Raw genomic sequence first — 15021 nt, 5'->3', positions numbered from 1 at the left:
TCTAAGATGGAAGGAAAAATCAGTCACAAAAGAAAAGGCTTTCTTTCTCGAGATGATAATACTCAGAAGGATGCCAATATGCAGGATTGTTCTCCTATGCTTGAGTGCCTGGTGTGTTATTCCACATAACCTGGCTGTCTCTTAAGCTCACTTCTTGCTTAAACCCCCCAGAGCTTTGCTCCATTTGTCTTTTATGATCTCTGGAAAGAAAATGATGCATTTTGGGGGGGGCGAAAAAAGCAAAACCTAAAGAATTCTGATGTTTTGCCATGATTTCCAACTACAAGAAAATAACGTTTCCCACTGCAGCCTGCTGTGAGTTCTACAAGCAGGTAAAAGGCTTCACTTTAGCAGGAAATAACTCGTGAAATGGTGCCTGTATGTGTCAAAGGAGAAGGTGGGGTGTGTATAAAATGCTCTATCGTGGCCTCATGTGAAATCTCACATTCTCAAATGTTTGTCCCTGAAAACATTAGACCTTTTTTCCAATGGCCCAGACCCATCTACAGTAAAACTGTCAGTCGGGAAGGAGGAATAAACTAATCCCTTGATAGTCTTTTACTTCTCCTTGTGCATAGCACGGCACATAGGAATGAAGTGAGTGGAGGGAGAAGTGTGGGTGCATTGGGAGGTCACTGGTCTCCATTCAGCCTGGTTCAGGCCTGTGTTGCAATAATAAAAGCCCTTAGAGCTGTGCAGAAATGCTACAACCTCGAGCATCTGGTCGCAGGAAGATTGATCCGATGCTCGCTAGAATCAAGGGGGAGGTTTTTGGAGCTAAAAGGGAATGGAAAGCTCCAACAGAGGCAGTGTTATGTACTGTTCTTATAGAACTTAGTTACGGTTTAGATCTCCATCCTGAGGGAAAACCCAACATTTAGTGTGTCTCTGCCTCAAATTAAGCCAGAAATGCATAACCAGAATGATTTGCATTTGAAAACTATGGGTAACGTTGGTGTTTAATGCAACCCTTCTGACTGGGTTAGACATTGTGGGAATGGAATATCTCCAAGTTTCATCCAGGATATAACCAAAAGCAGGGAAAACCATCCAAGTCCTCCGTTCTGGAGGCCTGTTCCCTCCTGCGTGCTGGAGGAGGAAGCTATGAAATGAAGCACCTTTCCCTTGGTCCCGCAGGCGCCTGGACTCCAACGCCTTGCTCTGTGACTGCGACCTGATGTGGCTGGCCGAGCTGCTGAAGAACTACGCAGAGCAGGGCAGCAGCATCCAGACTGCAGCTACGTGCGAGGCACCACGCGAGCTGCACGGCCGCTCCATCATCACCCTCACCGCCCAGGAGTTCAACTGCGGTGAGTGAAAGCAAAGCCCTCCATGGAGCTGGGGTTTGGTCTGGGAATGGCCTCTTCCACCCCTTTTTCTCCCTCTTCCCTGTGCTGCCATCCTGCTTGTGCCTTCTTTTTATAGCTGAAATGGGGAAGTCATGCAGGTTATCAGGATAACACCGACAGTTGCGCAGTGATTGAAGGCAGCTCTGGTTTTAGCTTGCTTCTTGATGTTTTTGGGTAGAATAAGGCCAGTAAAGGACCTGCTGTTGTCGGTGGCTAAACCAGCAACCAGAAGAAAAGTCTCTAACAGAATGAACAGAAGGGCAATGCTGGGAGAACTGTAATGGCTGGGAGCACAGCTGAGCAGCTATGCAAGCACATCATAGGTAGCTGGATGCTTTGTGTGGTTGTGGTGGTGCACTGAGTTTGTTAAGCTGTTGTTCTGTCAATGTAGATAATTGCTCATGGAAAGATGCCAGTTTGAAATGAAAGAGGTTGTTCTGAAGGATTCCAAAGTTAAATATTTCATACAGAAAAAGACAGAACTCTGATGTTCAAGCACAAGCATCAGTGCAGGATGGCACAAGCATTGTTCACTGATACTTTGCTGCTGGTAGAGTCAGCCTGAGATGCTCCCATTCACACAGGCCAGCTATTAGCATCCCTCCTGGATGTGCCAGTCCAGCTGTGTGCTTGGCTGTGCTATGAGCCAGATGTATGAGATCAGCTCTCCCTTGAATTCAGCTTTTCTCCTATGATTTTGTTATTTCTTCTTTAAATCTTGACCATTTCACAGCTTAATTTGAGGCACAGCCATGCAAACAATTGGACTGGCACAAATGGGTCTGTGGCCTCAAGGGAGAGGGGAATAAGAAGGGTTTAGAGAAAGCAGCTTGGGACACATGGAGTGGATGTGCTGCACCATGAGCTGTCACCAGTATACACCCAGTGCCACGGTACAGCTGTTAATGTAAGTTTGTTCTGCTTTAGGCCTGGGTACACAGTGGGATGTATGTGTGTCAAATCAGCCAGAGCACCTGGTGGGAAGATTTTGCTGGCATTAGGCATTTTACACTGGTATTGTGCCAGCTGGGAAAGACAAACGATGCATAATTCAGCGTAGTGGTGCAGGCAGCTGATATCTGAGTCAGTCCGAAGCCTGCTGCCATCGAGTTAACCCACTGCTTTTTAGCAGATGTGGAGCAAATCTGCCCTGGATCAGCATTTTGTACCATGGGGCTGTGGTGGGTTTGGTCCCACACTGGTGCTGCTACTGGGGATAAGTTAATCTCCTGAATAATCCAGCTGGTTTTCCTGGTGATCAGACAGGTTATTAGATGAGTAAGTGTTGCGCTGCATCCAGATCAAGTGCTCCAGACAGTGCACATAAACTCCTTCATGTTCTAGCACATCCCTTAAAGGTTTAATTTGTTTAGTGCTGGAGAACATCTCCAAGTGGAGCACATTGTGAAAGGCTTGGCTGAATAAGGATAGGCTGATAAACCTTCACCATTACGAAGCCCTGGGGTGGCTCTGAGGAGATGCTGCTGTTCCAAGGGCTGTGCTGGTGCCTGCTTGCTGGGGGGGGCTGCAGGATGGGTGTTGTGTCGATGGGGCTGGAGGTGATTTTGTGCTGCTCTGGACTGGGTTGTGTTAAAACGGTGTTTTGCAGAGAGGCCTCGAATAACCTCAGAGCCCCACGATGTCGACGTCCTCTTGGGAAACACAGTTTATTTCACCTGCAGGGCAGAAGGCAACCCAAAGCCTGCGATTATTTGGCTGCACAACAAGTAAGTCGCACACAGGGAGCCCTGGGGTAGCAAATGGTTTCAAGCACCGAGTTCTTCGGTGACTGGTTGTGATTACAAAAGCTGTTTCATGCAACATTAAAAAGGAAAAGAGAAATGAGTGTTCCATGGCTTGTATTTACCTTCCTTTTAACAGCATTCTCTGCTAACCATGTAATCCAAGTGGTGTTTTATCTGTATTTGAAATATTTCTTCTGCATTTGTGATGGATTCCAAGAGCTTACAGCATTCCCATAAACATACTCCGCAGGCTGAAAGGAATTGTCTTTTGATCAGGAAAAGAAAAATTTAGCATTTCATGTTGTTCTGAGCTACCACGCCATTCCCTACCTCCTGAAATGCTTCTGGTCTCTAGGTTTGTCTCACTAAAGGCCTAACATGCTGGGAGAACAGCTTTTATTTCCAAAAGAAAAATCACTGCGCTCCACTGAAAGTCACTGCAGATCAGTGCATTGATTATCGCCCTGTACAGCAACACTGAAACCCAACTGGCTGTGCTAAATGCCAAGAGTATTTCTGGGAAGTGCAGAGCAATTAAATACTCTGTGCTCAAGCAGTTGCCCACTGTGGAAGCAAAGTTACGCTGCTGCTTTACAAGCTCCTTGGTTGCGGGAGCTTGAACAGGGCTCGGTTGTTAATAACCATGATCAATGTTTGCTTCTTCAACTAACTCCCCACCAGGCAGAGCTTCAGCACAGAGCAAAAGTTTATGGCTGAGTTAAGTCCCTCTGGAAGGAAGGTTTTGTTAGGGAAACGCTGGCAGGCTCCCAAAGACAGCATTGGAAGAGGGGTAATGATAATAAATGTTCCGCAAGCGAGATATGACTAGGGTAAGGAGGCATCAGGGGAATTAAACAAATGCCCAGCAAGCATATTAGTTTGCTTATTGGATTCAGCCTTTGTCCTGTGGGGAGAGAGGTCTCTTCTCCCTTTTCAATCATCTGCAGCCATCCAAGATTCCTTCACAATGGGACAAATGGGAGGCAGCAGTGGGACCTTGTGCTGTGGGCTGGGATCCAGGAGCTGCAGGTCATTGTGGAAAGAAGGAAGATGTTTCATAGCTTTCAGGTTGGGTTGGTGCCCAAGATGTGTTGGGGTCCCATGGTGACTTAGAGCTTTTTGCTCCCCTGCCCCGAGGCCTTTAGAGCTCATTCAAATAGAAATGGCTGCACACAATAATATTAACTCATTATTATATTTGCACTTAGGCAATAATGAGAACAAGCTTTCTGGGCCTAGATGCCCTGACAATAGCAGCGCTGCTCTTGCATGGGAACACTCTGCTCTCTGTAAATGTTGTGTGTAATCAGTGGTGAGAGAAAAAGTAGCTCACCCAGGGAGTAAGTCAGAGCTGGAGCTGAAGTTCAGTGCTGTAAATCAGAACTGCTGCTATAAATCCCATGATTTCTCAGAATAGCTCCAAGGAACAGCAGCTTACTGCAACGCATGCAGGGCCCCTCAACTCCCTCAGCAGCTCAGGGGGAGACCCAAAAGAGTCTTCACTCCTTTCAGATTTTGCCTTTTCTGGCTCTTTTTCAGTAACGAGATTGACATGAAAGATGACAACCGCCTGAACCTGTTGCAAGATGGTACCTTGATGATCCAGAATACCAAGGAGTCAGACAAAGGCGTCTACCAGTGCATGGCCAAGAACGTGGCTGGGGAGGTCAAGACACAAGAAGTTGTGCTGCGCTATTCTGGCACCCCATGTAAGTGAGCCTTGTGCAACCCTTGAAGGTCCAGCTCGGGTTGGGAGCTGAGTCAGAGCCAGTCCCAGTTTTGTATGTGCCAAGACGTTGTGGTGTGCTGGGCAAGAGAGTGTGGATAGCAGCATAGCATGGTTTGAGCTTTAGGGCTCCTTCATGGAAGTGGGGAACTGAGATTTAGAGATTGAAGGTGCTTTGGGGCTGGGGAGGGAGATTGGGATGAATTCTGCAGCACAGAGGTATCGAGGGAGAAGCGGACACGGAGTGGGGATGTTCCAGCACTCTTAGTGCCTGGGAGGGAGCACATGGTAGGAAGAAGTAGCACTTCTTGACTTGGGGAGCTGCTCATAGCAAGGATGCAGAGGTCAGGGAAGAGCCAGATGACTTCTCACAGGGTTGCATGAGGAGTCCAAGCAACTTCTGCCCATAACCCATCAGCAGCAGAGCTCCTGGTTCCTGAAGCTCCCGTTTCCTTCCAGCCAAGCCCACTTTTGTGATCCAGCCGCAGAACACTGAAGTGCTGATCGGGGAAAGCGTCACCTTGGAGTGTGGGGTCTCCGGGCACCCAAACCCTCGCATCAGCTGGACCCTGGGCACGGGCTCTCCTTTACCGCAGGATTCCCGCTTCGCCATCACCAGCTCTGGAGGCCTCTTCATTCAGAACGTCACCTTCTTGGACCAGGGGCAGTACAACTGCAATGCCAGCAACACCGAGGGATCCATTCAGGCCACAGCAAGGATCATAGTGCAAGGTGAGGCTCCCAAACTGACATTTCTGGGAAGCAGTGTCTTTAAGGGGGTGTATCTAAACCCTGTGACTGGTTCTGCTCCCATGAAATGAGAATTAACCCAACCTTGCTGCCTGAGATTTTCCTGCTTTCAGTCATTGCTTTCCCCTGCAGATTCTCCCAGGTTTCTCCTCATTCCCCATGATCAGACAGTAACTGAGGGACAAAGTGTGGATTTCCCCTGCTCTGCTGAGGGTCACCCTCCACCTGTGATTGCCTGGACGAGGGCAGGTACTGCTCGTTTGACTCATGCTTTCTTTCTCTCCCGAGCCATCATCCATGGTGAGAACAGTGGAGCTGATGGTCCAGGGCTATGACTTGCAGTGGTGGCACAGGAGAGATGGTGGTCAGCACAGACCTAGTCAGCTAGGAGGCTTGTGGTGGATCACCAAGGATGATGTTAAGCACTGAGGTCTTTGACACACTAAATCATGGTGTCAGAAGGAAGGAGCGTGCTGGTTTTCATCAGTATGAAACCTATGGAAAACCTCAAACTTCCTCCTGTAGTGGCTTCCGACCTCCTTTGAAGAGGCTCCAAGTCAGTGGGTATCCCCATGTACCAGCTCTCCATCACTGCATTGATTTGCTCCTCTTGGGGAGCACCGTTCACTGCTGGCACCCCTCTGAGGTTTCTTTTAGCTCTGGGAAATCCACTTTGGGCCAGCAGGTAGTGGTGAACTTCTGAAGTCTCAGATGATTGTCAGCACTGGCTCCACTGAGCTGATCCCATCCAACACTTTCTGGGACAGAAGCCAGCAACACTTGGCCCAGAGGCCCTCCAACTTTTCCTTATGCTTCGCAAGCCATAATTAATGGTTTATACTGTGGAGAATTCATGGCTATTGTATTCCAGCTTCCACAGCAATAGCCCTGACATGCAGTTAAGAAAGACCAACTGAGATTCTCCTCCACCAGCATGTTCTCCATCTCCTTTAACCTTACTTCCTCTACTGCCCAGATATAAGATGGTATCTCTTAGAGATGTGGGAAGCACAGTGTCAAGAAGGAAAGTTCATAACTGCTTTGTAACCAGGTTTGCTAGGCCACTCAGTGATTCAAGGTCAACCAGGCTTTACAGTGCTTCCACAGGGGGCATGCTAAGGACAAGGCAAGAGGAGGACAAGGGATGGAGCACTGCTCATCTCCAAGCCACTTTTGACAGTGTGGGGAGGATTCAGATTCCTTTGGGTATTTGGGATGAATAAATAATGCCCTTATTTGGAGGAAAATGGAATATTAAAACCAGTAAAGTCACTAAACTGGGAAGTTATGATCATTTTGTTTGGGTTTGGTAAAGCATTTCAATTTTCAACTTTTTCTCCTTAAATAGAGAAAAAATATCAGAACAACATAGTTTCCAAACCAAAGCAAATCAAAATAATGAATTAAAAAAGAAGACAATGCTCAATGTTTTTGTTTATTTGATTAAACAGCTAGTTTGGATAATGGACCGCAGATTTGCTATCCATCTGGGGTCATTAAATCTGCAGTTTGCACTAAGGAAAGGCTTAGGAGGAAAGGAAAAGGAGGGTACCAGCTTCTTTCCAGTTGCTTAGGCAAGACAACACAGTCATGATCCTAGGTGTAGGAAAAGCAGCATCTGTCCTGTCCCTCACTTAACAAGATGCAGGTGCTGTCATCAGGGTGACTGATGGCATGTTGGGAAGGGAATGAGTTTTTAGCTATCACACAGATACCTCCAGTGATGGGACTAGAAACTCATGGACAATGTGCACTGCTTGTCTGATCAGGTGGGCCGCTGCCGAGTGACCGGAGGCATAGCATCCTCTCCACGGGTACCCTGCGGGTGATGAGGGTGGCTCTGCATGACCAAGGCCAGTATGAGTGCCATGCCATCAGTGCCATCGGTGTGAGGACCCTCCCAGTGCAGCTGTCAGTGACCCCCCGAGGTAAGCTGTGAGGGAAGAAGGGCTGAATGTGTGTCATTCGTTGCAAGCTATAGGAAAACAACACTACCTGACAGGGAATTGCCCTGTGTCCTGTGGGATGGGATTTTGCTTTTGCCTCGTGCAGATGTTAAGCTGTGAGAGATCTGATGTTTTTACCTGTATTCACAGTGATACCCGTGTTCCTCCATCCCCCCCAGGATGTGATAGCAGAGACAGGCCAGGATGTGTCCATTGCCTGTGCTGCTCAAGGAGATCCACGTCCCACCATAACCTGGGTGAAGGTAAGTACCATGTACTCCACAGCCACTGGGAAGCACGATGGCTCCTGATTAAACACCTCTCCCAGCTCAACTAGTTAGGTCAGTTCGTGCAATGCACATGGAATAAATTGCATTTGAAGATTTAAGGACCAACATTTCCACTGATTTGAGGTTTTTAATGGTCTAAAAGAATGTTGCTTTTTCTCAGGGTCAAAGCCTTGCAACGCACATTCCTGTTTTCTTTTGTTTTTCCTTCCAAATGAGTAACTTGAAGCCAGTGACCTTCTAGGATGCTGGAAACGCTTGATTGACTATTCCTGGAAAAACCTGAAAATGGACTCTTTTCTTTTTCTGAGTATTTTGTCCTTATTTCCAGGATTCCCACTGGTGGAACTGGATTGATGCTGGTTGGCTCCAGCTTTCATGGGGCAAAGCCACGAGTCCTCAGAATCATGCTGCCACCTGGCTGCTCCTTTCAAGAGTTCATTAGATGAAGCTCTCCAGCCTTCTTCGTGCTGTGCTGTAGAGTAACACTTGTGACCTTCCCTGGGACGTGCCTTTGAGTGCAATCAGGCAGAGAACAAATTAGAGGGGAAATGCCTGAACCTCAGTTATCCTGCAGAGATCTCATGGGAGGTGACCTTGTAGCTTGATTTGGGCTCCAGCCAACAGTGGGAGCAGAAGAAAAGAGCCTGGGGGAGCAGCAGAGGAAGCATTACATTGGGGGAAGGCAGCAGAAACAGGTTAAGAAACAGGAGAATAAACCCAGTAAAACATGAAGCTACTTCTGCCACCAGCCAGGTTGAGAGGTAGGGTTTGAGCTTGCTGCTGCTCTCAGTGCTATGACCAGTGATGCTGTCCAGAGCCCGCAGAGCTAGTATCTGCAGTTCAGGGCCAGCATAAATCCAGCAGTTTCAGGTTGTCCCAAAACTGAAGACATTTAGTCTTATTTATGTGACAGCATCAGGGCACAGCACCCGCTCCAATCAGCCCATCTGGAGAAGCGCAGAGAAATGGGGTGCCTGGAGCTGGACCAGGGTGAAGGGGCTGAGCAAGGGACCTCGGCACAGTGGGTGCTGGCAGGAGCGGATGTCCTTGGACGGGCTTTCTGGCTTCTCTGCAAGAGCAATGCTAACATCTGGTGGCCACATGGGTTCATCGCATCCATCTGCGGTTTGTGGAACAGGCTGAAGGCTGGATGATGGGAAGCTTCCCAAACCCTGACATGTTTTCTGTCTTTTCGTGGTGCAACAGGAGGGCATCCAGATCACAGAGAGTGGCAAGTTCCATATAAGCCAAGATGGGACCCTTTCCATTCAAGATCTCGGCGTGGCTGACCAGGGCAGATACGAGTGCATAGCACGAAACCCCTTTGGCTTCACCTCCAGTGCTATGCAGCTCACCATCACTGGTAGGGTACCTTCTGTGGTCCTCTTGAGTCTTCTCTTGCTTTTGGATAAGGTTTGCTGTGTTGGCATAAATTCACAGAATGTTTTGAGTTAGAAGGGACCTTAAAGCTCCTCCAGCTCCAACCCCTGCCACAGGCAGGGACCCCTTCCACTAGGGCAGCTTGCTCCAAGCCCCTGTGTCCAACCTGGCCTTGAGCACTGCCAGGGATGGGGCAGCCACAGCTTCTCTGGGCACCCTGTGCCAGCGCCTCAGCACCCTCACAGGGAAGAGCTTCTGCTTCAGAGCTCAGCTCAGTCTCCCCTCTGGCAGGTTCAAGCCATTCCCCTTGGCCTGTCCCTACATCCCTTGTCCCAAGCCCCTCTCCAGCTTTCCTGCAGCCCCTTTAGGCACTGGAGCTGCTCTAAGGTCTCCCCTTAAGGAGCCTCCTCTTCTCCAGGCTAAACCAGCCCAGCTCTCTCAGCCTGGCTCCAAGAGCAGAGCTGCTTGGAGCATCTTCACTTTGAACAAGGATCTGTCTTATTCCTTTAGCTTCTTTGCAGGCAGATCCCTCACAGACGTGATGGGGCCGCTCAGCTGTAAAGCCCATGCACCTCCCAGCTTCTCCTTGCTGCTGTTTCTCCCTGCAGAGCCAAAGATGTTGGCTTAAACCACCTCCTGCAAGCTGAGCTGTCGGTGTCAGTGTAGTTATTGCCTCTGTTGGGAGGGAGAAACTGATTAAAATGTGCCACCACGCTCTCAAGGCATCGTCTGACCGTAACCTCGCACATCAGGGGAGGCAGGAGGAGAACAACGTTGTCGCTGCACATACAGGCTTTAGATGTTTGCTCAATCCCTGGGGAATGGGAAATAAGTCTCTTGTTCTCCAGCTACTGCTCTGTGCATTAGGGAAGCTGTAATGAATAAAGAAGAGCAGCTAGTCAAACCAGAGGTCAAGAGTGGGAATTGTGCTGCTTAGAGGGTAAGGAAGAACTGACAAGGAAAAAAGATCCAAGGTGAAAAATATAAGTTAAAGGGCTAATCCTCAAGCACGCAGGGATATCCAACACGGAAAGGGAGTAGTTTATAAGATTAATTCAGTATCACTTTCTATCCAGGGTTTGCATGCAAGGAGCTGAGACTAATCTGAAACGTCTTTGTTGTTTGAAATTACTCCTCAGATAATTTCAGTGATTTATTCATGGCTGGTACCTCATTTTCCAGCTGGCTCTTGCATACACTGGGAGCCAAATGGGAACCGGTTTGTTCAGCTGGGACAGAGGCCCTGGCTTATAAAATGCAGTGATTTTTAAGAATTCATGTATTTACTTCTGAAGGTTTTCAGACAGCAGCTTGCTTTTTTGATTGAAAGTGATGTGCCTGATGTGTTGACACTGAGCTTGAACTGGATTGTTCCACAAATGGAAAATTAACATATAAGCAATACCTTCGACTGAATTTCATCACTTTTACAAGTTTCCTTTATGAGAAGTAAGGGTTAACCCACTGTGATTTTTTTATATTTTCCCACTTTAACCAAAGTATATTTAGGATGTTTTGTTCTTGCTTTCTGCTCTGGAAAGCCACGGATGTCGGTCGGAGTGGCGACACGTTTGTAGCCACATCAATACGAGAAGCCATCAGCAGCGTGGACCACGCCATCAATTCAACACGCACGGAGCTGTTTAGCAAGTAAGTGTGTGAAGTGCCATGGTCTGAGACTTGAAACAGAAGAGAGATCAAAAAAGCTTTCCAAAACCTCGTTTTACCGTTGACAATCCACAAATGAAAGCTACAGTATTGTTTCAAGTGTTGGAGATGGAAACCGCGCCGTGTAGATGAAGGATGTGACAACTTCATACAGGCATTTGGGGTTCTGATGGACAAATATCACCCTTTATGTCACTTATATCTACAACATAGGTTTTGTCAGCTGGACAGTGCATAGAAAATGATCAGCATAGTCATTTTATAAAGGCCACTGACTTTGTGCAGGGAGAGCAGAAGTAATGATATAATAATTCCAACTGTTTCAGTAATGATACAATAATTCCAACTGTTTCCTCAATGAAATATGACTTCTCAAGGGAATGGTAACTCCCTCCTCTTTCACCCCCATGCCTGTTTTTATTGAAAAGATAGATAGCTTGTATTAAGCCCAAAACCCCAGGGTTTCAGCTGTTGAAAAGTGAAAAAAATGAATTACTATAGCAGAAATAAAGCAGAGATGCTGAGGAAATTAAATAAATGTATTTTCCTGGGGAGAAATAGCCTTTCTTTAATCATCTGTAATACTCAGTGAAGCCACATTGATCTTGTGCAGTAGCTGTGGGCTCAAACACCAGACTGGGCTTAGAGCCTGACTCCTGCTGCCTGTAGAGACTCATTGCTCAGAGCAGTCCATTCATTTTCATGTTCCTGCCTCACTTCTAACTCCTTAAAACAGGCGCCCCAAGACACCCAACGACTTGCTGGCTCTCTTCCGTTACCCCCGGGACCCCTACACCATTGAAACAGCCAGGGCAGGCGAGATCTTCGAAAGGACCTTGCAGCTGATACAGGAACACGTGCAACAAGGGCTGATTGTGGATATGAATGTCACAGGTAGGAGAGGTTTTATTTCCCATCTTAACTTTGTGCATAGGATGAAATTACACCACCTTCCACTAAACCAGGCTGCTCCGAGCCCCATCCAACCTTGATGCTTCCTTCCTTCCAAGTGGCAATGAGAAAACCACTTCAATTTCTGCAGTATTTGGGTGCTGTAGCAGAAGAAGGGGGGGATGTCATTCCTCTGTCTCTCTACTACTCAGCTACAAACTCAGGTGGATTCTTCTTGTCAAGGCAGAAGAGCAGCCAACAAAGCAATGCAGCACCAAAAATACTTAGTGAGGTCCAAGCATCCAGCAGTTAGACTCTAAATCTCTCTAGTTGGCACTTGCTTTCCATACAACAGGCTTTCCCCTAAGCTGCATGTTTCTACCCCTACGTGTGAATCGGCATGCAGCAGGCATTTACGTTTGGGGCCCATAAGTATTTTTTTCCTGCCTGGATGGATTCCAGGGTGTGAGGAGTCTCTGTGCAGACTGCAGGTCTCGTCTGGGCTGGTTGGACCGCCAGCCTCTCCTCCTTGTTGCACTGTCAGCATCCACACAGTGCAGCATTATTCAGTGCGGAGCGCCCTGGCAGTCACCCACAGCTTCCCTGCTGCTCAGCACGTAGGGTTTGGATGCTTGATGCTGCTTGGGGTTGTAGTAATACCCATATAACCCATGTAAAATAAACCTAGGATGGAGACCAAGACCACCTCCACGGTTTGGTCTATAGGTCACAGCATTTCTGATATCTGCCTCTGCGCGGTTCAATGTAAACTCTTTCACCTTCTTTTCTTCTTTGTGGGGCTGATATGATCCTGTGCTTCGTTTGCCTCCTATAAACTACACTGCATCACCATGTCAGAGACCTGGCCTACCTGTGCCCACCTTGACAACCCCGCTGTGTGTTTTGCACGGAGCTCTTAAATGGGATGAGAGGAGCCTGATGGCTACAGCACCCACCATCTGACCTGGTGCTCTCCTTTCCCTTCACAGGCTATCGGTACAATGACTTGGTGTCCCCTCACTACCTGAACATGATTGCCAACCTGTCGGGCTGCTCTGCCCACCGCCGCACACCGAACTGCTCAGATATCTGCTTCCACAAGAAGTACAGGACCCATGATGGCTCTTGCAACAACCTCCAGCACCCAATGTGGGGTGCATCCCTCACAGCCTTCCAAAGGCTCCTCAAACCCGCCTATCAGAATGGATTTAACCTCCCCCGGGGTTTTTCCTTGGCAGAAGATGCCAGGGACCTTCCCCTTCCTCTACCTCGCCTTGTCTCCACCACCATGATCGGGACTGAGACCATCACCCCCGATGACCAGTTCACACACATGCTCATGCAGTGGGGCCAGTTTCTGGACCATGACATGGATCAGACGGTGGCAGCCATTAGCATGTCCCGCTTCTCAGATGGAGCACCCTGCAGCGAGGTGTGCACCAATGACCCACCTTGCTTCTCCGTCATGGTCCCCGCCAACGACCCCCGTGTGAGGAATGGGCGCTGCATGTTCTTTGTCCGCTCGAGCCCTGTATGTGGCAGTGGGATGACCTCCCTACTGATGAACTCTGTCTATGCCAGGGAGCAGATCAACCACTTGACGTCTTACATTGATGCTTCCAATGTTTACGGCAGCACAGAGCAGGAATCGCAGGAGCTGCGGGATCTGAGCAACCAAAAGGGGCTGCTGAAGCAAGGCCAAGTTGTGCCCAGCTCGGGGAAGCATCTCCTTCCCTTTGCTGTGGGGCCACCCACTGAATGCATGAGAGATGAGAACGAGAGCCCCGTGCCATGCTTCCTGGCAGGAGACCACCGTGCCAATGAGCAGCTGGGTCTCACGGCCATGCACACGCTGTGGTTCAGGGAGCACAACCGCATTGCCAAGGAGCTGTCGGCCCTCAATCCCCACTGGGATGGGGACCTCCTGTATCACGAGGCACGGAAGATTGTGGGTGCCCAGATGCAGCATATCACCTATGCCCAGTGGCTCCCCAAGGTCCTTGGGGAAGCTGGGATGAAGATGCTGGGTGAGTACAAAGGCTACGACCCCAGTGTCAATGCAGGGATTCTCAACGCCTTTGCCACTGCTGCCTTCCGCTTCGGGCACACCTTGATCAACCCCATCCTGTACCGGCTGAATGAAAGCTTCCAGCCCATCCGCCAAGGCCACATCCCCCTGCACAAGGCCTTCTTCTCCCCTTTCAGGATCACGCAGGAGGGTGGGATTGACCCGCTCCTCCGCGGGCTCTTTGGGGTTCCTGGGAAGATGCGGGTACCCTCTGAGCTCCTCAACATGGAGCTGACGGAGAAACTCTTCTCTATGGCACACTCCGTCTCATTGGACTTGGCTGCTATCAACATCCAGAGAGGGCGAGACCATGGTATCCCACCTTACAATGACTTCAGGGTCTTCTGCAACCTCTCATCTGCACAGGAGTTTGAGGACCTCAGGAATGAGATAAAGAACCTGGAGATCAGAGAAAAGCTCAGGAGGTACTGTACTGGGCTTGGAAGCATCAGAATCCCTGGAGATCAGGCAGTGAAAAGTTTCTGCCCCTGCCAGGACACTCATCAAATAACCTCCCCAGATATTGCTACCCACAGATGCTGAGATAGGGTAATAGTCGTGGTTTAAGAACAGGCTAAGACAAATGAGGTCTCTCCAAATGATCAGTCTGGTTCTGAGGGGAATGTCATCAGGAGCTGCTGAGGTGTAGTTTGGGAGCAGATTGAGCCTTGGAGCTATTTTCCAAAGAGACTAAACTGCATCCTATCTGCACTGGCTGCCTCTTTCCAAAGCAGGCCTTTATCCCATTGTCTTTTAGATAAGACCTTATAAATATTGTTTAGATAAGTTCCTTGCATAGAAGTTCCTGTGATGGGATCAGTTTTCTATTATCTCCACTCCTTGATAGCCTTTTAACTTTTCATTTAATACCTGTTATCCTGCAGTTTATATGGAACTACCAAAAACATCGACCTGTTTCCAGCACTGATGGTGGAGGATCTTGTCCCTGGTACCAGAGTTGGACCAACGCTCATGTGCCTGTTAACAACGCAGTTCAGAAGGCTGAGGGATGGAGACAGGTATCGTCATTGGGGTCATCCCAAAGTCTTTGGTATTCCCTTTGGGGGGATTTTCTCCTTACTGGGGGGATCAGAACACGTAATTTTGTATTATCTCTTGTCTGATGGTACGAGGAACATTCATCTCTCCAGTGCATTTCCAAAGGGACCCTGATGTCATGATTCCCATTTCACCACAGGACACTGGGC

At 48.6% G+C, this 15021-nt stretch overlaps 1 protein-coding gene across 3 annotated transcripts in view; it reads left to right on the top strand.

Moving 5' to 3' along the window:
• LOC130594773 (peroxidasin homolog) overlaps positions 1 to 15021 on the top strand; it is a 41423-nt gene that overhangs the window by 21791 nt on the left and 4611 nt on the right. For all 3 annotated transcript variants that reach the window (XM_057400905.1, XM_057400908.1, XM_057400906.1), the window contains 12 exons: positions 1138 to 1310; positions 2959 to 3076; positions 4634 to 4803; positions 5280 to 5552; positions 5703 to 5819; positions 7340 to 7498; positions 7667 to 7779; positions 9013 to 9169; positions 10728 to 10836; positions 11591 to 11748; positions 12735 to 14238; positions 14698 to 14832. In XM_057400905.1, the coding sequence (XP_057256888.1) occupies positions 1178 to 1310; positions 2959 to 3076; positions 4634 to 4803; positions 5280 to 5552; positions 5703 to 5819; positions 7340 to 7498; positions 7667 to 7779; positions 9013 to 9169; positions 10728 to 10836; positions 11591 to 11748; positions 12735 to 14238; positions 14698 to 14832 (3146 nt within the window). In that variant the 5' untranslated portion in view covers positions 1138 to 1177. The remainder of the gene's footprint in view (positions 1 to 1137; positions 1311 to 2958; positions 3077 to 4633; positions 4804 to 5279; positions 5553 to 5702; positions 5820 to 7339; positions 7499 to 7666; positions 7780 to 9012; positions 9170 to 10727; positions 10837 to 11590; positions 11749 to 12734; positions 14239 to 14697; positions 14833 to 15021) is intronic.

This window comes from Pezoporus wallicus, unplaced genomic scaffold (genome assembly GCF_028554395.1).
Source record: "Pezoporus wallicus isolate ANWC-B61680 ecotype Strahan unplaced genomic scaffold, APGP_CSIRO_Pwel_v1 contig_11133, whole genome shotgun sequence".
Classification (NCBI taxonomy): Eukaryota; Metazoa; Chordata; class Aves; order Psittaciformes; family Psittacidae; genus Pezoporus; species Pezoporus wallicus.
The sequence above is the reverse complement of the archived record's forward strand: the minus strand, read 5'-3'. Positions and strand labels throughout refer to the sequence as shown.